The sequence below is a fragment of the Sarcophilus harrisii genome, chromosome 4, assembly GCF_902635505.1.
Source record: "Sarcophilus harrisii chromosome 4, mSarHar1.11, whole genome shotgun sequence".
In the NCBI taxonomy this organism is placed as follows: domain Eukaryota; kingdom Metazoa; phylum Chordata; class Mammalia; order Dasyuromorphia; family Dasyuridae; genus Sarcophilus; species Sarcophilus harrisii.
In genome coordinates, this window is record NC_045429.1 from 32312306 (window position 1) to 32336398 (window position 24093).

A 24093-nucleotide genomic window follows, 5' to 3' on the forward strand; every position below is an offset into this window, starting at 1 on the left:
CTGTGAGTCACCTAAGCTCTTGGAACCTTAGTTTCATCATCTGTAAAAGGGGGATAACACTTGCAAGGTATAGCCCTGCCATCCACAGGGATTTCTCAAAGACACTCCTTCTCCAGAGGAACCTTTTGTTAGGCAACCAGAGTGAAACGATTTGCTCAAGGTCACACAGCTAGGGAACTGTCTGAGACTAAATCTGAACTCAGCTCCTCCTGACTCCAAGACCAGGGCTCTAGTCCCTCAAGTACCAGCTGCTTCCAGCAAAAGATTAAACTGGTTATATTTTGACTGACAAGTATGATCATCAATGATGTGGAATCATTTCTGAGTCAGACTGTGACAAATTTTAAAAATAAAGCAAAACTGAGAAAATAAATGGGAAACAATTAAAACAATTCTTCCCCCTCCCCCCCCAAAAAACCATTGCAAATCTCACTTTATACAAGTTACTGTCAAAAACAGGAAAAAAATAGATATCAATACTGATTATGACAACTTCCTATAGGACTCAATGTAAATCAATATAAAATTAATGGCCATAAGGAGGCAATCAGAAGAAAGAACCTAGAAACTGCTTCAGTCAACAGTAATTAGAACTGACTCTCCAGCAAGTCTGAGGACAATTCCACCTTCCTTATCTTGAGTCAGATTTCCTGATTAATTTTTAGAATACTCCATGGCACTAACCAAACGACAGCTGCCATAGCAGACCCTCTATCTTAAAACTCATGTAAATCAGGACACTTAAGCTTGTGGGACTTCCACAAGAGTACAAATCCCACTTTTTATCTGTGCTACCACCCAATATGTGACCCTGTGGGATGGTGGAGCCAGGAGAAGCCATATATAATCTATCAATGACTACATCTGCCCATGCCCTCCAAAGCTATCTCAGTATTGCAGTGTGCCCTTTCCTGGAATTCTGCCTTAAATTTGCATAACAAATTTTTATGAGACTAATCTACACACATAATGAGGATATCCTTGATAAAAGAATGAGAAAGGAACAAGACATCATAAATGATATTGCATAGCAGACTATCTACTAGGTCACAACTGAGTGAAAAATGTAAAGGAGGCAAAATTTTATTGATTTCTTGACTATTAAAAAAAAAGAATTGTGACATAATAAAGCACTGTCTCTTAAAGGCTTTACTCCCAACAGTATCTCTCATACACATGTCAAAATCATACATGATATAACAGTAACATAATGACCCTGAAGATTATTAATATCAAAAAGGCATAAATTAGGGAGACAGTCTTTCCAAAGGTGTTTACCACTATCATGGAAGACATGTAGCACAAAGTCCAAGTAGAAGAGAGATCCCTCTAGAAGGTAAAGCTTCTCTGAGATGACCCTGTTTATGAACGACACCGAGCTTGTGGCACTACGTATGAAGCTCCCTAATTTGGATCACAGGATCACATGTAGTGTGCATGTGCTTATGTCTGTGTGTATATGTGTATCAAATACACATACAAAATGTATATTATATATATATTGAATTGATTTGCTGCAATGTTACCATATAACAATATATAGCACTAATAATATATAGTACAGTATGTGACATATTTATTACATAATCTAATATATATACATTATACATCATAATAATATAACAAATATAATGTTATCATTTGTTACAAATATAAATTAAGAGTGTTATTCTAGGAAATCATATGTATGTAAATTCTATATAAGATCTACACATGTAAATATAGATAGACACTGAAAATGAACAGTTTGGCAAGGAACAGAATTGAACAGGAAAAAAGAGTAGATTGAAGAGCTTTTGGAAAATGGCATAATCCCTTTAATGATCCCAAGGATATCCCTAAAACTAGTGTCCTGATGTTACTAATACTGTTCCAATGATGTCTGTCAGTCTGATATTACAGTCTCATAAGATCTGAAGCAGAGGTTCAACTGATGAACAATAAAGAGACATATATAGTCATGAGCAGGTGCAATAAATCACATATGAGACATGATGCAGGAAAATACTTATGAGTGCAAAAGATCCCATAAAAAACATGTGATGAGAAAAAGGAAAAGCCCCTTGCTGAGAATGAAGGCTGACCACCGGAAAACTTCAATGATATACATACCACATTAACTGAACCTGAGAAAGGCTTTTAGAACATTGAACAGAAGTTCAATAGTTAATTTATGGGAAGAGACAAGTCACCCATAGGCTAACATGGGAGTAAGGGGTGGAGAGGGATTCTTGATCTGTTATCACTGCACTGAATATCCTCCCTGATTAGATCACAGTTCCACTGAGGGATGATGATTGTAAGTACAGATGCCTTAGGAATTTAACAACTAAGTCTCTGGGGAAAAAAATATCGATGCACAACAGACTTTATAATGTCTAATCTTCATAATCAATATTTTCTCCATCATTTTTATCAGCAAAACCATCCCTCTAATTCTGGTTTGTAGCATTTGCAGATTCTTGAGGCACACATGCTCATACTGAAAATTTAACAACAGGCTCCAAGATGTTTCTTTCTGAAGAAAGTCAAAAGCAGAAAGAAAGGCTCCACATGGTGCACAACAAAGTACTTTTTGTAGTAACAAAGAAGTGGAAACAAAGTAGAACCTTTTCTTAGGGAATAATTAAGATGTGGTATATAAACATTAGAGTATACCACGCTATAAGAAAAAATGAAGAGTTCAAACTGAAATGAAGGGAAATCCTTACATAACTACGACAACAGAAGAACAACAGAGAAGTAGGCACGGGGCCCACCTCAGGATGCCTGCTTGAAGGCAGCAAGGGAAGGCGCTTTCCAGGGTGCTGCATATATCATCAAACTCATGTGATAAGACTGATGAGTTCTGTGGCGTGGTTCTCCCCCAACCCTCCTTATTCTTTCTTAAAAGTGATCATTCTTTGAGTAAGAAAAGAGGAAGAAGGCATGTAGAAATGACAGTGATGTAAAAATAAAAGATAGCAATAAACATTTTAAATTAAAAAAAAAAAAAAAGAAAATGGTTTGAATTCAAAGAGTTAACTGTACTTAAGCTTCCGATGCTGAAAAGTTGTATGATTTTTTCCTACTGGTTTCTCTTGTATGCATAACCAAGATTTTTTGTTATTATCTTTTCAATCATGGGCAACTCTTTGTGACCCCATTTTGGGTTTTTCTTAGCAAAGATACTAGAGTGGTTGGTCATTTTCTTCTCCAATTCATTTGACAAATGAGGAAACTGAGGCAAACAGGGTGAAATGACTTTCCCAGAGTCAAACAGCTACTAAATGTCTGAGGTCAAATTTGAACTCATGAAGATGAATCCTCTTGGACTCTAAACCCAAGGGCTCTATCCACTGTACTACCTAGTTGTTCCTATAATCAAAATTATTACTTATTTTATAATTAAGGTAATAATACTGTATAAACCTTAAATTGATTATTATTTTATTTACCTATGGGCTTGAAAACTTTTCCCATCAGTACAGATAGCAATATCTGGGCACCAATGCTTCCTATAAAGTTTCAACAAATCTTCTCCTAACTCAGATGCAGGTTCCAGGTCAGAACTGTCTGCAAAAAACAAACAAACAAACAAACAAAACAGTTTACTGAAATTTTTCCAAGATTTTAAGCAGCTGATTTTATTTATTTATTTATTTATTTTTTACAAATGACTAACAATGAGGTTTTTGGGGGTTTTTTGGTAACTTAAATTCCCAGTTATCTTTACTAGTAAAGCAAAAATAGCATAAATAACATAAAAGAATGAATAAAAAGAATATGATTTTAAAAGTAATTTATATTTCACCATTAGAATGTTTTTATACTTTAATGTGGTCATGTGTGATATTCTGGGGTATGACATTCAATGTCTGTCTTCTCATCTATAAAATAATAAAGTTAGCTCAAGTATTTCAAAGGTCCCTTTCATCACTGAATCCTAAATCCTATGATGCTATGCCTATGTCAAACTAAACAATATTGCTCTATGAACACCTGATTTGACAAGAAGCTATGTAGCGCTCAATCTTCCGTATCTTCTTTCTGTGCTAAATTCCTTCTGGTTCCCCACTTCATTCAAGAAGTCAGCATCTCTCAGAGAGGAATAAAATAGCAGTTATGATAACAGCTGACATTCTGTAGTGCTTCAAGGTTTATAAAAGCACTTTCCACATATTCTTAGGTTCTCACAACAACCTTTGTAAAGTAGCATGTTTAATTTTATTATCATCTCAATTTAGAAAACTAGACGATTTATTATGAGCTTATCTAAGTGTTTGCTAATTGCTATATTTCAGTCTTCAGGACATTTCTGTAGTTTCTGGTATAATGCCCAGAAGACAGTAAATAGTTGATAAATATATTTTGATTTAAAAAAAAATAGCTCATATTTATACTATGTGTCATTGCAGTTCATATAGCTTATAAAGCAGTTCACATGTATTAATTTTACATGATCCTCTTAATAGCGGCATCCCTATTCTACAAGTAACCCCCCCCAAAAAAAAAAGTGATTTGCCCACAAAGAATAAACTTCAGCTGAAGCTCAAGCATTCAGCCTCCACAGCTGGTATTCATCCACTACATCCAGGATGCCTCTCTAGTCAATGGCCCCCATCAAAGCTGGGAACAGCAGTCAAAATTTTTCCTCAAGGCTCAATGTAAACGGTGTATTGCAGCAAGGATGAGACTGCTAGAAGGCCATGTACAGCAGCTAATCATGGAGAAATATTACTTGGGGTTAGGAGGGGAGGAGGAAGAGTTAAGAAATTATCTGGGCTCTCTGAAAAACTTCAAGAAAAAAAACAACTATTTCTGTACCTACAAGAGGGAAAGATTATGTTTACAAAGACATGAAATGAATTTCTAGTCTGAACGTTAAATTTTCTGGATAGTCAGGGGACAAAAACCTATTGGACTAAAAGTTAGATTGTGGCATAACCATTAGAAAGAAATTATGCAGAAAGTAAAGCCAATAAAGTTACTCCAGGAGATTTACAGAAATGGATCCACTCTCTCTCTAAGAAACTTTCTTAGAAATACTTTCTCAAAACTCCATGCTGAGGGTGACAGCAACACTCAGGCCATATAGAATCTTCTAGTCTTGCTACATACTAATCTACTTCCTTTTTCAGTTTTTTCAAAAAGTTTTTTACATCACTTGTGAAAATCCAATATTATTAATGCGTGTTTATCCATCCCCACTAAGTAATGCCACTGTCCACTGGGTCATCTGCTTTATCATTATTCTTTGATTGTATATACCATGAGCCTCTTCTATGTAGATATGGCAGATAATTATTGTTTAAAAAAAATCAGGTTTTGGTAATACAACAATACACATGTTGGTGGTGAGGACCAACTTTGGGTAATTAAAAAAAACTATAGTTTCTTAAATGCTATCCAGTCTGTTTTCCCTTTGTTCATTTTTCCAGTTCATTGTTCACCTGCAATATCTGCCCCAAAGTATATACACTGATTGACTATCTTCCCCATTGTGGTAGAAAAGCGATGCTAGTTCTCCAGTGAGAAGAAGCTGTGTCCCATCTCTGAATTCCAATCTACATTTGGAGAGAGCCTTGTCTTAATGCCTTTCTCCTCAAATCTGCCCTTCTTCCAAATTCGCTATTTCTGCAGAAGGCCCACCATTCTTCTAGCCTTCTAGGTTTGTAATGTCAGCATCATCCTTGCTTCTTCATGCTCTCTCATCCTACAATTCCAATTATTTGCTAAACTTCGCTATTTTTTCCCACAACATGTCTCCTATTACTCCCTCCTAATGCCTCTCTAGGCATCCATTTAGCTCAAGTCCAATGATCTCTTTACCTTCCTTGCAATGGCTTCCTAACTGGTCTCCCCACCTCAAATTGTTTCCATTTCTGCCAAAGTGATTTTCTGTATAAACAAATCTGGCTGTGTCATTCCCTTACTCAGTAAATTCCAGATTCCTCTTCCCTCCAGGATCAAATCTAAACTCCTGAGGGTCCTTCACAACCTTGCTTGAGCCTATCTTGATGACCACCTTAGATATTACTCTCCAATCCAACCAAACTGAACTTCTCTCTTCCCATCAACAAAACCTATTACAGAATATACAAGGGAAAAGTTTTCTAGGAATCAGACTACCTTGTGCTTCATCTAGGACTCAAGATAAAATTGTTAATTAAATGGATATTAGGAGTGGGTTACCAGGTTACAAGAAGAGTTGATGTTACTTCAGTTTTTGTTTCATGGTATTCATAATTGCTGAATTTTCTTGGTTACTTTGGTGACACGTAATTCTCTCAAATTAGTCCATGGTGAGCCCTCTAAGTTGTTTGCTCTGTAGCCTGACTGAGTTTATCTATAAAGTCTATTTAAGAAAGTTTGTTTCCTTAGGAAATATACATTCACGTGGGTGAAATCTGGTTTCTTTATTCCACTGTGACAAGACTAAGCCAAAACAGGACTGATGAAGTAAACTAGAATGTTTATCCTGTAAAATAAAAAAATTTAAAGGGAGATCAAAGGTGCAATTAAGTATGTGAAGAACTATCATATGGAAGAAATATACAGCTTGACCTTGGCTTTTGAGGGATGGCAAGTAAAATCAAAAGGATTTGGTAACTGGCTGGATAAGAGATGAGGAACTTCAAGGATATCAACACGGGAGACTTGGAGTAACAAGTCAAAAAGAATAGTTTTACAAGGAAAGTTGAAACTGGAAAACTAGTAGTACTTTGTGTAAGTCAAAGATTTCCTTTCCTGTGTTATTACTTGTATTATCTTGTGTTATCACTTACCTATCTTTTGCTAGGTTGATAACTGCAATTCATTTTTATTACTACTGGACACTGGGAAAGTTAAAAAAAAAATCTAGCAAGCTCAACAAATTAATTCTACCTAAAAACAACTCTGATAAAAAACTTTGTCAATTAGGTAGTTCGTGTGAAAGTTTAAATGGCTGAAAATTATATTTCTGGATTACTTATTACTTACTTAGTACCTTGAATAACTGTAAATGTTCTATTTATTAATTTTTTTTACAAATTATATTAACATGTATTCTTGTGTTAATATAATAGAGATAATTCACCAAAAATTCCCACCTATAAAGGACAAGTTGTCCCCATTATCACTGGTTTGTTCTGGAACTTGACAGTCTTCAGTGAGAGAGGAACCAAACAAATTTCCATCTTGAAGCTTTGTCAAACTCCTTTGGGAAGGGGTTGACCATCCATCACTTTTGGCATATTTTCCAGAATTTACATCAATATTCAGGGTTTCCTGCTGTAACCTGTCCCCATGCATCTTCTTTTTCAGGATTTCTTCTTCATAGTTTTTTAAGCTTTTGTCTGATGAATATACAACTCTGTGATAAAATATAAAAGTTTTTTTTTAAGATACTTTGAAAATTCCCAATGGACTGTGTTTTTGAGATTAATTCACTGTGGCAAAATATTAGTGACATGAATTAAGTGAGGGAAAGCGAGTCTGAAATAGGACATTTTAAAAGAAATATAATTTCAGGAATTTCAAATAATGAAGCGAGTCAGTTTGATATAGAACACAGAGTACCAGTCTAATAAGTGAGAATTCTCTGCCCTAGCAGGGGCTCTTCTGCTAATAAGTTCTCTGTTTCCATAGGTCTGGGTTACTGTAGGCAGCAGAAATGTTGGTGACAATGGTGATAGTGATAAGGATCGGTGATATTTATATCATTCTTTAAGGTTTGCAAAATTCCTTGTGTATACATTATCTCATTTGATACAGGTTGATTACAACAACCCTATGGAAAAGATGTGATTGTCCTCATTTTTTTTTAGTAATGTATAAGAGGTCATACAGGTGAGGCAGGATCTAAATGCAGGTATATATATTGCTCTCCCTCAAATGGAGCAAAGAAGCAAGTACTTTTAAAATGATGGAGTTGGACTAGATAACTTCTGAGGTCTTAATTCTAAAATTCAATGAACAATCAATAAAACTTTAGGAAATATCTACTATATGCAAGCAAGACATTGAATTAGGTGCTGGAAATACAAGTACAAAGACTAAAACAACTCCTATTCACAATAAGCTTACATTTTGACAGAGAAGACAAGTGCATATCAAAATATATACAGCATAAATACAAAATTAATAAGTAAACACATCCATGTACAGTAGTTAAATACACTGCAGTCTGGCAGGAAGACTACTGGAAGGGAGAGGAAAGGCTTCATGAAGATGATGCATGAACATCTTTTTTTTTATTTTGATAATAGTTTTATTATTTTCAAAATATATGCTAAGATGGTTTTAAACATTCACCCTTGCAAAATCTTATATACACGGCAACAAGATTATACGATGATCAATTCTGATGGATGTGGCTCTTTCCAACAATGAGGTGACTCAGGCCAATTCCAATAGATCAGACATATAATGGAGAAAGCAATCTACACTGAGAGAGAGGACTGTTGGAACTGAATGTGGATCACAACATAGTATTTTCACCTTTTTGTTGTTTATTTGCATTTTCTTTCTCATTTTTTTCCCTTTTTGATATTTTTTTTTCTTGTGCAGCAAGATAATTATATAAATATGTATTCATATATTGGATTTAACATATGTCTTTACCATGTTTAACATATTGGATTACTTGTTATTTAGGGGAGGGAGTGGAGAGCAGGGAGGAAAAATTGTAACACAAGGTTTTGCAAGGGTTAATGTTAAAAAATTATTCATGCATATGTTTTGAAAATAAAGACCTTTAATAACAAATGAAATAAAATAAATGTTAATGTGTAAAAAAATTTAAGAGGGATGCCTATAAATTAAGGAATAGCTAAACAAGCTGTGGTATATGATTGTGATGGAATATAATTGTGCTACAAGAAATGACAAGCAGAATTATTTCAGAAAAACCTGAAAAGAGTTACATGAACTGATGCAAAGTGAAGTAAACAGAACCAGGAAAATAGTACACACAGTAACAGCAATATTATGCAATGAAGAATTGTGAATGACTTAGCTATTTTCAACAATACAATGATCCAAGATTCCCAAAAGGTTAATGATAAAGCATACTATTCATCTTCAAAGAAAAAACTGATATTTGAAAATAGATTGAAGCATGCTTTTTTCATTCTTTTATTCAAGTTTTCTTATGCAAAATGACAAATATGGAAATATTCTACTTAATTGGATAGCCATTCATCTATCTATACATGTGTATACACACATATGTACATGCATATACATATATGTATATATACATCTATATATAGATGTGTATAGATTTGTATTTGTATGTATATATAAAACCTATATCTGATTCCTTACTGTTTCCTTAAAATTCCTGTTTAATACTGTTTCATTCCAATCATTCAGGAGGGGGGTGGGGAAGAAGAGAAGATAAAATTTAGAACTCAAAACTTAAACTTAAAAATTGTTCAGCATTTAATTGGGGAAAATAAAATATATTTTAAAAAAGGAAAAAAAAAAAAAAACTTGTGTTACAAATTTTTCTCCCTCCCATCTTCTTCCCCTAGACAGCAAGTAATCCAACATAGGTTAAATATTTACAATTCTTTTAAAAAACATTTCCACATTTATCATGCTGCACAAGAAAAATCAGATCAAAAAGAAAAAAAAATAAAGAAAAAAAAAAACAAACAACAACAAAAAGGTGAAAATATTATGTGGTGATCCACATTAGTCCCCATAGTTCCTTTTCTGGAGATGCATGAACATCTTAAAGGAAAAGAGGGACTCTAAAGCAAAGATCAGAAGAGAATAAAATCCAGTTAAGTAAACGGGTCATTGTAAAGACATAAAGACTGGAGATGGAATGCTCTGTGCAAGCAGAAAGCCAATTTAGCTGTTATAAAACTCAAGAAGAGGAATGATGTCCAATAAGGCCAAAAAAGGTTGGGGCTGGGTTGTACAGAACTACATTTACCAAAGAGAAAAGTTTATATTTTATTCCAGAAAAAAATATGAAATCAATGAAATAATGAGTAGCAAACAAACACTTAGTCTCTTTGTACTTAGGCAACATCATATAAGATGAACTGGAGTAATGAAAGACCTAAGGAACGGAGACCATATAGGAGGCTATAGTATTAGACCCCCTAAAGTAGTATTTGTAAATGAATTATCATAAAGTTAAAGGCAAAGACTACCACAGGAAAATAGACCACTTTACTTTCCAATAAATACTTTCAAAACCTTGAAATATTTTTAAGTATATAAAAATATTTCAGAATACAGAATACAGAAAATAAAACTGCTTCAAAAATACTTTTCTCTAATGTCAACATATTCTATTGATTTGACTTTAAAGAGTCTTTCTAGCTCTTGCACTTATCAAATAGGTCAAAATAACAATTACATATGTAGAAGTAGATTAGTCTTTACTTTCCCAAAGTAAGAGTGTAATGGGCTGAGGTTTGAGTTGACGCACTGAGGTCCCAAGTACCGTGAGGCTAAATAGTAATTGGGCTATACTCTATTAATATACATGATTGGATAAAGAATGGTCCCTGCCCACTCTCCACGCAAGTCCTGATGTGTTGTATAGGAAATGACTATTTTGGTGGGTGGAGGCAGAGAGAGACAGGAAGAGAAGCTGGGAGAGATTGGGCCTGGGTTCCATACTCCTAGCTGCTGGTCCTGTGGCTGCTGGTCTAGCTAGCTTCTTGACTCAGCTGCACACATTGCTATTGCCCATTCTCTTCCACCTCCGATCCTTCTTCAATGAGAATAAAGACTGACGATTTTCCCCTAACCTGAATTCCTGACTCTGGCTGATTTTAAAATATGCGATCTTCACATAAGAGCATTTCATTAAGGTTGCCTCTGTAGATGAATTGCAGGTAAGCTGACTCCAATCACCATTTCTTTATTAGACTTATTTATCTCTACTAATTCAACTTGTCTGCTTCTCTTTTCTGAGCCTCCTACAGGCATTCTCTGCCTTATTTAATGGGAGAAGCAAACAACGCTCCCAAACGGGACTATTTATTCCCTACTTTTACTGGTAGGAAAAAATGTTTTCAATTCCTTTTGTCTGGTAGCCTCTGTAAATTCTTTATGCTCAGTCACAGAACACTGGACCACCTCACATCAGTTCCCCAGTACTTCTTCTTGTACCAAGTAATGTCATCAACAAGAAAATACCATAGGGAACGACTACTAAAAATTGTTGCTCTCTTTTAGGGATATATAATTGTTGGGTAGCCTTTCCAATCATTCTTTATGTCCATATGATTTTGTCCCTACATCAATTCCTTAAATGTTATGCTACAAAACTTTATCATTTTAAAAATGTTTTATTTCTTTACTGAGATAATTTTTAAACACATTGATTCATATTAAGTATAAGTTCTGCTAATAATTCTCACGATATTTCATCAATCGTTGACTCCCTGTCTTATCAATTAATCCTTAACCACTGTGCACCAACTAAATAATATATTTCATGATTGTCATTTCAATAATGTCTCTTTCTTTTCTTTTTTGCTATCTTTTTTTCAATATTTCTTCATAGAAAATAACTATATTTGTTTTGATTTGTCCTTTGTTAAACTTATTTATTATATCTTGTACTGTTTTCTAAGTTTGCAAATTGATTGTCATTCTGTTATAGTACTTTCTCAGTTCTAACATTAGGCTATAACTCAAATTTGCTTTGCTTTCCCTCTTTAAACTACCCTAACTTCACAAATAAATGCTGAACTAATACCAGATAACATTACTTTCTGGTAAACCAAGAGTCAAGAGTCCCTTATATTACTTGGGGATGAATTTTCATTAAAAGACAAGAAAGCAAATTCTACATTTTATGACCTCATTTCTGACTCATATATAGAGGTAATTATTCTATATAGTATTTTCACAGTAAAAGTAAGCCATACATGTTCAAACCAAAGAGAATCTACAATAAATAATCACATAAAAGAAAATATTTCAAAATATTAATGTCAAGGAGAAACTATGTGAAGAAATTTATCTGGACTTTTAAAGTACCATAGAACATTAAAAATTATCAACTTTTAAGTTTAAAATAAGTATTAATTTTGTCATCCCTTCAGCATAATTTTCTGTATTTCATTTTAATGAAGTCATATTTCAGTATGTTTCACCAACAGTGAATTATTATGAACTGGCAAGTCACTGATCTGAATTTACTTTTAGATATTCTGAAAAGAGGTTCCAAAGGAGTGTAGGGGGAAAAAAAAAACAGAAAAAGGAGAGGCTTATTAAAATAATTTGAAAAATAAACTAAGAAGGTAACAAAACTTATCAAATTACACCTAGGATCAATTACACCTACTATCCTGGAAAAGGCAGCAGAAATCAATTTTGGTATGTGGTCTTTAAGTTAGATTTGCAGACTAAGAAAATAAAATCACCATATTATCTTTCTGAAAAACATATTCTTATCTCACAGCCCTTCCTTTATACTTATTTAATTTTGGGGGCAAGGCATCCTAAGTGACTTGCCCAGGGTCACACAGCTAATAAATGTCAAGTTTCTGAGGCTGAATTTCAATTCAGGTCCTCCTGACTCCAGGGCCAGTGTTCTAACCTAACTTTCCACTTGTGTATCTTAGATTTAACATTTGCTTACTACTATGCTGATATAAATATTTTGGGGATAAATATAGCACTGGATTGGTTGATTTCCTTTAACCAATCCAGATCAGCACCTTCTACCTCCTTCACAATTTAGTCTCAGTTGCTGGAAGCACTGAGAAGGAACAAGTGCCTTAACACAAAGTCACACTGAGGCAATGTTTGTCAGAAACCACACTTGAACTCATCTTCCTAGCTTTAAAGTTTACTCTATATCTCCTATGCCAGGCTGCTTCTTATGAATAAATCTATCCATCGTCAAGTACAAAAACTACACCTATACTATGTATATATGGGTAAGGGCTTAATTAATATTTGTTGAATTGGACTGAAATCTGGAAACTAACAGTAGAGAAAAAAACTAGAAAGTTAAGGGGGGGAAAAAAAGGTCAAAATGAGATTCCTGAACCATACTAGGTTAGTTGCTATTGTTGCTAAATCATTTTTCAGTTGGCTACAACTCTCTGTGACCCCATTTAGGGATACTCTTCACTAAGATCCTGGAGTGGTTTGCCATTTCCTTCTCCAACTCATTTTACAAATGAGGAAACTGAGGCAAATAGGGTTAAGTGATTTGCCCTATCAAGTCACTCGGCTAGAAAATGGCTGAGGCTGGATTAAATTGTAAGCTTCTTAAGGATAGGGACTATTTTTGTCTCTTTTTTATCTATAGCACATTGCTGAACACAAAGTAAGTATTTAATAAATGTTGAATGATTAAACTTAGGATTTCTTGATCCCAGAACTAGCGCTCATCACTTTTCTGCAACATCATCAACATTTTAACAACAGAGAACTATGAAAGTTAAGAATTTCATTTGATGTGATGACCAAACAAGATTCCCGAGGATTAATAATGAAGCACAGCACCTACCCATCTTCTAATGGACAGCTGATGACATCACGATGAAGAGTGAGATCTGTATTTTCTGAACATGGATAATGAGGAAATTTGTTTTGTTTGACTCTCCATATTTATTAAGAAGTTTCCCCTTCCCTTTCAATGGGAAAGGAAGAAAGCAGAAGAGAAGGGAAATGGTCTTTTAATTTTAAAAAATATGCATAATTTTTAAAAAGCTAAAATTTGATTTCTGAGACAAAAGGAATTGACTGGAGTCACATGGTAAGATTTACACTTAAAAAAATAACTGGCTGCAGTACAAAGGAGAGACTAGAGTAGTGAGAGGCTCAAGACAGACCAATTACTATGTCTGTAATCTAGGCAATACATTATTAGGATTTAACAATGATATCAGTAGGAAGGGAGAAAAGAGGTCATATATTAAAGATCATAGTAGTAGATACAGAAAGAATTGACTTCATTTTAGAGATGATCAAAAGAAATGATTAAGTAGTTTTCAAAAAAAAATACAAGATATTAGTGATTTAAAAACAAAAAGTTATCCATAAAGACATGGACAAAAAAAGATAAAAGTCTGCAAAAGGCTACTATTTCTCTTAGATTTTCATCTATAACATCACAAAAATGTATTATTCTCAAAGAGTTTGTAGTACATATAGGTACATAAATGTTGATGTCTTATTAAATTCTTTGCTAGAAACTTCAACCTGCTATAATGACATACTAGGTCTATAATACACCATGATCTACCAGAAAAGGGAAGAGTTGTTTGGGGTTTATTTGTTGTTGTTGGTTTTTGTTTTTTTTTTTTTTTTTTTTTTAAGAGAACTGAGATCTTGCCAAAAGCAGAGGCATGGCTGGGTTTTCTGGTTTTGTCTTGTTGGGGGTTGAGGGGGAAGATAATCAAGGTTAAGCGACTTGCCCAGGATCACACAGCTATGATAAGCCCCCCAGCCCCAGGGCCCTGGCCCCAATGGCTGACTCTCAGCAATCACTCCAAAACTTTCCCTTTAATGATGTGTCCTAAAATGTCGCATGGGAGCATTTTCCTTTCTTCAGTCCTGACTGTCCAATCACATCAACTTGTTCTTTCAGGACTCTTCTTAAACTTTCCCTGTAATATTCTCTCTAAAATGTAATGTTCTCTGTTCTTGGGGTCTCTGGAGGCAGCCTTCATTTCAGTTCAGTTAATGCAGCCAGGGGTTGAAGTCCAAATCCTTTATTAGCTCCTTCAAAGTCTTATCTCCTTCACTTGGGGCTTGGCTAGTTTTCTGGAGGTCTTCCTCTCTCCTTGATTCCAAGAACTTGAGTTCCCACCTGTCTTCTTTAGCCTTTGAATCGCCCTGACTGCAAAGGTTTGTGCTTCAGCCTCCAGCCACTACAAAGGTGAATGATGGAATGAATCTGCCTCAGTCTCTGAAAACTTCTAGTATGCTTGTCCTGTCTGGCCCTGAGAGCTTCTAACTTATATGTGATGAGTACACACCAATCATTATATCAACAGGAAACCATTATTTGTTGGAAGATTTAACTATTGTCTCCTCAATTTCACTTAGTGCCTTTTTTCAAGTTCTGACCCGGAACATCTCCTTGTAGGACTAAATCAATCATACTGAGCCATGCTAAAGGAGATAACTGTTGTCTCTATCAATTCCACTGACTCAGTACCTTGTTAAGAATCCTTTGTTGCAAGTTCAGAGTTCTGACCCATAACATTTCCCCGCTCCCAACCCCTTTTTACCCAGGAGATTTGTATGTGACACCAGGAATATAGGAGATACAATCCAACATTTACTCATAATACATCATACTTTAGAGACCCCCACATTCAATTATGTGATCTCACATAGGGTCACAATGAAGAGTTCTAAAACTGGGCTCTACGTTACAGCTGAAGTGGATCCTAACCACTGTGGGCTGCCTCTTCTCAGCTTTATAGACACTGTAACCACTCTGTTTTTGTCCCATACTTCTCATTCTCAAGGCGCTTCACCTTTGCAGAGAAAACAGAACCAAGTAGTTCTATTTCTTCTCCACTCTCCAAATAACTATTATGTATCTTGTTGTAGAAGCAACATTTGCCATGTGAGCCAGGTGAGTTTTTCCTTAAAAGATATTAAAACCAAGCTTAAGACTAACTGGTCCATCTACACTGAAGTAGCTGCTTATTAAGGTATGCTGTTTTGGGTAAAGGATCCGGTCAAGTTCTCCAAAGAATTTCCATACAACAGTTGTTGGAGCTCAAACTGTAATGTTCATCTTGAATATTACAAGATGAGGTAACCAAACATCCCACAAAACAATATTTGTTGCCCCTGGGCTTATGATGAAACTCTGATTCCCTAATCCTAGGAGGGTCCATCTTGCCATCGGGCTGTGACTTTAGTCAGTTTCCTTTATAACAAGGGTAACAATTGGGATATGGTTGCTACTCCAGTTGTGTGTACTTTAGATGGCTGTTGGACTATCAAATGTTAACAAAAACAGTGGCCATGTAGGTGACTTACAAACTCTGTAACTTTTAGTATCTTCTAAACCCTTTACTACTATTCCTCTGCCACCACGGGGGAAAAAACAGGACTTTACACAATGGAAGGTCATTCCATAGGGCAAAAAAATGAAAAGAAACTTTTTCATCTGGCAGTCAACATTTTGATAACACTTTGCATACATAAACCAAGTGGGTCCTTAGATAGCCAACAAGGCTTGTTCCCTAGCTAGAATTTGAACCCTGTAGGAGAGCTTGTGTTCTGCTTATCCAGTTTTCAAGAATCGAGTTCATCTCCTCACTACAGGAAGTAAGTGAATAAGAACTTTTATGGAAAAAAACAAACTTAGTTATAAAAAAATATAAACATTTCTACATTTAAATATTTTTCCTTTACAAATTTCAGAAACTACAGATTCCAGAGGATTTAAAAGCTTAGATACAGAGAAAGAATAGACAATGTAATAAGGAAAATTTCTAGAATTACACAACTTTTAAGTTCCATACAAATTTATACTAGTTTTTTATGAAAATTTCCTACAAAAATTTCAAAGCTAAGATAAATTCCACCCACCTCACCGAAAATATAGTAAAATATAGTAAATATAGTAAATATTTATAGTAAAATATCAGTTTTCTAGAATGGGCTAAAACCAAGATAATCCATCAAAGATTACTAAAAGGATTATATTCAGTATTTGGGGATAAAGTATTTTTGGTTGCAAGCCTTTGACTTTTGGAATATTGTATTCCTAGAGTTTTTCCTACTTTATATTAGTAACTACCAGGTCTTGTGAAGGTCTGAATTTTGACAGGGATATTTATGGGAGTTTTCATTAGGAGTTTCTTTCCAGATATAAGACCTCTGACATCCACATCTGTAACCTTTAAGGATTCTGAGCACCTACTCTCTGAAATTATAAATTACAAAGAAGGTGCCGACCTACATGTGTAGAGGTAGTTTGCTCATCTGAGAGAGCTCCTTCTATGGATATATCACAGGGTTCATCCCTACCATTTCTGAGATGACTGGTAGAATCTTCCTGTTTTTCACTTTGTGTTTTGGTTTTTAGTAAATTAAGGCAATTTTCACTCTTAACATCTTGAGATATGATATCTAACTTGTAATTGTTCTTGTTCCTGGTTTTCAAATAATCCTCTATACTTAAAGTCTCTTTCCTTGACCTTTTTTCCAAGTCAGTTATATTTTTTATAGTAGGTAACTTACTTTTGGGGGAAAAATTCAGCAACCATTCCAACAAAAATTGCTGAAAAAATTGGAGAGTAGCTTGGCAGAAAGAAATTAAGTATAGAATATTTCATACAACATATCAAAATAAAGTCGAAATGGGTACATGATTTAGATATAAAATCATAAGCAAATTAGGGGAACATAGAAAAAATTACATGTCAGATAAGGGAGGAGTTTATGACCAAATTAGAGACAAAGGGGATTCCAAGAAATAGAATGGATTATCTTGATCATCTGAAATTGAAAACTTTGTGCATAAAAAACCCACAATGAAGCCAAAATTAGAAGCAAAGGAGAAAAGTGAAGGTAAGGAGGAATTTAGAGCAAATTTTTCTGATAAAGGCCTCATTTCTTAAATAAATGAGTCAAATTTATAAAAATAAGAGTCATTCCCAATTGACAAAAGGTCAAAGAATATGAATAAGCAGTATTCAGAGAAGAAATTAAAGCTATCTATACTCATATGGAAAAAATGTTCTAAATCACTACTGATTATAGAGAAAAGCACATCAAAAGAATTCTAAGGATCTATTTCATAATTATTAGATTGGTTAACATTACAGAAAAGGAAAATGATAAATGCTGGAGGGGGTGTGGAAAAACATCCATACCTATGCATTGTTGGTAGAATTGTGAACTGGTCCAACTATTCTGGAGAATAATTTGGAATTATAACTATAAAGCTGTGTTATAAAACCTTGGTCCACTAATACTATTAATCCCAAAGAGGCTAAAGAAAGAGGAAAAGGACCTATATATGTAAAAATACAGCAGCCTTTCTGTGGTGGGAAAGAATTAGAAATTGAGGGGATGTCCATCAATTAGGAAGTGGATAAATAAGTTATGGCATATGATTGTGATGTAATATTATTATATAAGAAATTATATAATTTATGTAATCATGTAATATTATTATATAAGAAATAATGAGTAAGATGGTTTCAGAAAACTTATATGAACTGATGCAAAATGAAATGAGTAGAGAACCAGAAAAATATTGTATACAATAATAGCAATATTATAAAGATAATCAACTGTGAAAGACTTAGCTACTTAGAACTATGCAATGATATAAGATAATTTCAAAACATTCATGTTAAAAAATGCTATTCACCTCCAGAGAACGACCTGATAATCTCTGAGTACAGATCAAAGCATATTTTTTTCACTTACTCTGTTTCTTGCTGCTTTTTTTGGCAACATGGCTAATATGGAAACATTGTGCATGATTTCTCAGTGGGAGAGGAGAGTCTGGAGGGAAACAGGGAGAGAACTTGGAATTCAAAATTTTTTGTTAAAATTAAATTTTTAAAAATTGTTTTATTTTGTTGTAATATTTCTTATTTTATGAAATCACTTAGAGCTGCTCAGACCATTCTAATTTTCCAGCTTCTGTTCTGAATTCCTGATAATTTTCTTCCAATTCAGACCTCTCAGGTTCTTATTTCATTCCATTTATAATTCCATTTTTTCTATCTTGCTTCATTTCTTCCGATATTCTTATAGTCCTTTTAGCCAAACTACTTTTTAAAAATGTAACTTTTTATTTATAGTTATGGAATCACTCTTTTGTGCTCAGTTTATATCTTGAGCATCTCTCAAGCCACAAAACGTCTTCATAGTGTTTGGTGTCTTATTCTATTTACTAATACCTACAACTCAATTCCTGATTTGGGACTGAACTTTCCCATATTCTTGAAGTGGTCAAGCCCTATTTGGTCTTAACCTTGGTTTTATTGCTCACTTCTACCTTCTCAGGTGTACTGGCTTTCAGAGCGCAGGTAGATTAGAGTTCTGTGCTCTTCCTGCTCCTTTGTAACATCCTTGGTTAGGCCAAAGCTGCAATCTTCCAGACGTGCTAGGGCAATATTGATGATGGCATTACTATTTATTTGTAATTCAGCTGGTTTTTAGAACTGACAATAACCTCCTTCAATTACTGAATATTTCTTTTACATTTCTTCATCATTATTCAAACTGGTTCACTTTTAATTCAGTGCTGGGCTCCTCTGTGACCTTTTTTTATAACAATCTTGATCAGAATGTTGGTAATAAACCTTAGCCTGATTAAATCCTTTTGCTTGTAAAATCTCAACTTCCCATCAATCAATTAATTTTCTCTTTCTTTCTTTCTTTTTTTTTTTTTTTTTTTTGGCTGAGGCAATTGGGATTAAGTGACTTGCCCAAAGTCACACAGCTAGGAAGTATTAAGTATCTGAGGCCAGATTTGAACTCGAGTCCTTCTGACTTCAGGGCTGGTGTTTTATCCACTGCACCACCTAGCTGCCCAATTCATTTTCTTTTGATAATAATCTTTCTGGGATAATTTTGATCCCAGCATATTCCATTAAAACAATATTTTATTGGAATAATTCAAAACAATGCCACTGATACATAATTCAATAAAGTCTTTTAACTAAAGGGCAATTGTTAATACTGTTATTGCATATTTTTATCTTATTTCTTTCAAAGAAAGAAATTTTAAGGTATTTTAAATTATCTCCTCTGTCTACAAATGCATTTTGGCAGTATGTCAGTCTTATTTTTTTTTCTCATGAATTGTGCTCTGTTACAATATAAAGCAAATTGGAACATTTAAGAGCAAACTCTTCTAAACCCTTAAAAAATAAGTTGCTCTAAATTTTCTGTGATCTTTTAATACATATAATATTAACATCTATAATCAAGAGACTGGAGTGTGCAATACAGACTGAAAAATAGTTCAGAAGAGAAATCAAAAACGGATAAAGACAAGCAACAAAAGAAATGAAATAATGCTACCATGACAAATTATGACAAACACATTCATATAGTGCTTTAAAATGACAAGAACTCAATCTGTTATTGATGAACAATTTTTTTCCTAGGGAAAAACAGAAAACAGAATAGGTTCATTTTCCAAATTTATCAATATATTGGTCATCCACTACCATTAGTCTGGTTTTGTTTTGTTTTTTTCCTTTTGCTTTGTTTGAACAATATATTCTTGAGTTGCCTTACAAAATTCTGTAGTAACAGAATAAATTCCAATGCACCCAAAATCTTTAAGGATGATAGGTTAGATTACCATTATGGATAAAATTATTTTGTAGATGGTCCATATTATATTTCAAATACTGCTCTCTGTATTTTGGGGAATAGCAAATAACCGGAAAAAGTAGATACTCATCTATTGGAGAGTTGGTAAACAGTGTAGTACATAAAGAAATGAAATATTACTTTGTCAGTAGAAACAAAATGAAAAATATAGGAAAGATTTATATAAATTACTGAAAATAAGCAGAAACAGAAAGCAATGTTTACAATGACAATGTATATGTAAAGAGAAAAAACAATGAAACTTAACACTGTATAATTACAAAGATAAAGCCTAATGTTTTTCCTGCCCCCTCCTCCTCATTTGATAAGAAAATGTACTTTCCTTCCCAGTTTATAGAGGTAGAAGACTACGATGCAGATCAGTTCATGTACAGTCAAACTTAGTTGACATGTTAATTACTTTGTTTTACTGCTCTTTTGTATTCTTTATTCAAAGAGATGGGTTTCCCTACCAACTGGTGGGCAAATGAAAGAATGACATATTGGAAATAGAAGATGATATGAAAACAAAAGACATCAAAAAAATTAAAAAATAAAATGGTACTGTCTTTTGGTAAATATAAAAGAGAACAAATTAATCATACTGAATGCTTATAATGGCCTATTTAAATTGTAATAAAGTAAAATCTTACTACATCAGAAGGAGAGAGCAAAAAAAATTGCAATATGCTTTTAAAAATTAAAAATTCTAAGAGGCTGAATTTTAAAATCAATTTTATTACTTGCAATTTCAAAGTCAGAAATGAATACTTAAATTGAACCATATTAACTTTAAAAATACAGTTTAGGAACAGATTGATGGTGCAGTGTATAGAGCATTGGCCCCTGAGTCAAGAGGATCAGAGTTCAAATCCCATCTCAGTCACTTGACACTTACTAGCTATGTTAACTCAGGCAATTGCCTTGAAAACACACACATATACATATATACATATGTATGTATATCATTTAAGATAAGCCTATACCATATAGTAAAGAATCAAAAGTAAGTAATAGGAGACTTGTGTGACCTGAGATCAATAGCACTATTTGTAAAATATTGCAAATTAAAAACTAGAAGTTTTTGAATTAATATTTTAGATAATGATAAAAATTTCCCCAAAAAATTTAGGCTATCTTCTTCATGTTAAAAATTAAGAGCCTCTAGCAACAGTATTATTATATACACAATCTCTATATTATACTGTCATAACAAGTAGTCTGGCCTCCAGGAACAGAGCTGGAACCAGAGAGAACTGGATCCCGTTTCTACTTCTGACACATGCTACATTGTGATCATAAGCAAGTCCTTTTACTTCTCAGTACCACAGGCATCTCTCCACGACTAAGTTACCAGTGAGTTGCCCAGCTATAATGGTAAAATTGTCAGCAAAGGGAGTTCCTGACTGATGAAATCACACAAGGGGATTCATCTTCAAAGCAAACATACACACTACATACTACACACACACTACTACATGTACACACTACATACACACAATCCTGCCCTACAGTTAATGCTTTATAAATTACTTTTCCCATGGGTAAATACTGCTACAACTAGAATCTAACTACTGTAAAATAAAAAATTAGATTCTATTTTGTCCCCAAAATAATCCTAATACAAGATTAAAAACAGTAACAATACATTCCAGGACAATTTTTAAAATATGGCTGGGAGGGAGGGGGAGAGCCAAGATGGCAGAGAGGACACAATGCATCTTTCTGAACTTTTCCCTGGACTCTCAACTAACTACCAAAATCAGCCACTGAATTAGTTTAGGAACGGCAGAATCCACGAATATTGGAAGTGCAGCAAATTAACAGCAGAAGATAATTTCAAAGATTTCCAGAAAAAGTCTGTTTTGGTCAGGCAGGGAAGAGGCCAGGCACAGGCAGAGCACGGAGGCCAGCAAACACGGTGCAGATCCAGAGTGGGGTGTGGTCTCCCCAGGTCGGTGCAGACACCATGAGGTGTAGAATCTACAAGGAGGACTCTACCACAGTGTTGGCTACTCTGCCTTGGCTACAAGCCAGTAGATCAGCAGAGAAGTTAGAAAACATCCAACACAAACGCAAAAGTTAGAGTGTACCCCAAAGCACCAAAATTTCACAGGACCTGGCCACACACCGGGAGTGATTCAGCATGATCCCAACAGCCATTGTCATTGCCCCCCTCCCCCTCCACTTCCCCACCATGTAGAGAAGGCCTGGAAACCCTTCCTTGCCCTAAAAACAGATCCCAACTTATTTTTTAAAATGAGTAAAAAGGCAAAGTGAATTCTAACAATAGTTTCCCCAAAGGACAATATAACCTGGTCACCACACAAACTCTCCTAGAAGAAATTCAAAAGGATCTTAAAAGAGAGCTAGAAAAAAAATGGGGAAAGGAAAAGAAAACTTTGCAAGAGGATTTGGAAAAGGCATATATGTCATTAAAAGATAGATTTAATAAAGTGGAAAAAGAAAGCAACTCCCTATAAAACAGAATTTGTGAAATGGAAAAGGTAAATAACTTCCAGGAAAACAGAATTTGTGAAGTGAAAAAAGAAAATTACTCCTTAAAAAACAGAATTTGTGAAATGGAAAAAAATTCCATGGAACAAAACAACTCATTTAAAAACTCAATTGGACAAATACAAAGTAAAAAAAGCAAATGAAGAAAATAATTTACTAAAAATCAGAATTGAACAATTGGAAATGAATGACCTGATGAAACATCAGTCAAGCAAAACCAAAAAAAATGAAAAAATAGAAAAAAATGTAAAATACCTACTTGGGAAAACAACTGATCTGGAAAATAGATCTAGGAGAGACAATCTAAAGATCATTGGACTCCCTGAAAACAATGATGAAAAAAAGAGCTTGAACACTGTTTTTCAGGAAATCAAAGACAACTGCCCTGATGTCATAGAATCAGAAGGCTTAAAATAGCCATTGAAAGAATTCCCCAAATACCTCCTGAAAGAGACCCCAAAATTAAAACTCCAAGGAATATCGTGGCTAAATTTCAGAACTATCACACCAAGGAAAAACTATTACAAGCAGCCAGAAAAAAACAATTCAAATAGCGAGGAGCCATAATAAGGATCACCCAGAATCTAGCAGCTTCCACATTAAAGGATCGAAGGGCTTGGAATCTGATATTCCAAAAGGCAAAGGAACTTGGAATGCAGCCAAGAATAAACTACATTTTCTTCTAGGCAAGATGGACATTCAATGAAATAGGTAAATTCCATTTATTTCTGATGAAAAAAACTAGAGCTACACAAAAAATTTGATCTCCAAACATAGAACTCAAGAGAAATATAAAAAGGTAAAAAAAATTCTTGAAAACTGTATTTCTGTTATGGATATACATAAAGAGTACATGTATAATTTGATTTTACTGTTATAATATAAAAAAGGAACTAGAGGTGCAAAGAGGATTGTACCAGAAAAAGGGAAAAGTAGAGGTAAAAAAAAAAAAAGGGAAATTACATCTCATGAAGAGGCAAAGGAAAACTATTGTATATGAGGGGAAAAAGGAGAGGGATGAACAAAATTATTCTCATCATATTTGGCTCAAAGAGAAAGTATTAGACATATTTGGTTTACAGAGAAATTTCTTTCACCTTATTGAAAAGTGGAAGGGGAAAAGCAAAAAGGGAGCCGATAGGCTAAATAGAAGGGAACACAGAAACAGTAGGGAAAAGGTATAAGAAAGGAGAAGGGATTCTAAGGGGGAGGGACTCCAAGATGGAGGGCTGCTTGAGGCAAGTGATATTCGTAAGTTAAATAATGGGGAGGAGGGAAAGGGGAAAAGGAAAGAGAAAAGTATAATTT

General features: G+C 34.3%; 1 protein-coding gene and 1 long non-coding RNA gene across 2 annotated transcripts in view; one reads left to right on the plus strand and one right to left on the minus strand.

Moving 5' to 3' along the window:
* BTBD8 (BTB domain containing 8) overlaps positions 1-24093 on the minus strand; it is a 112172-nt gene that overhangs the window by 73409 nt on the left and 14670 nt on the right. Inside the window, 2 exon segments of the mRNA XM_023501621.2 lie at positions 3438-3555; positions 7074-7336. Of these exon segments, the coding sequence (XP_023357389.2) occupies positions 3438-3555; positions 7074-7336 (381 nt within the window).
* The window catches only part of LOC116423776, a 71733-nt gene continuing 62954 nt past the window's right edge, over positions 15315-24093 (plus strand). Inside the window, exon 1 of the long non-coding RNA XR_004234298.1 lies at positions 15315-15544. This is a non-coding gene — a long non-coding RNA (uncharacterized LOC116423776). The remainder of the gene's footprint in view (positions 15545-24093) is intronic.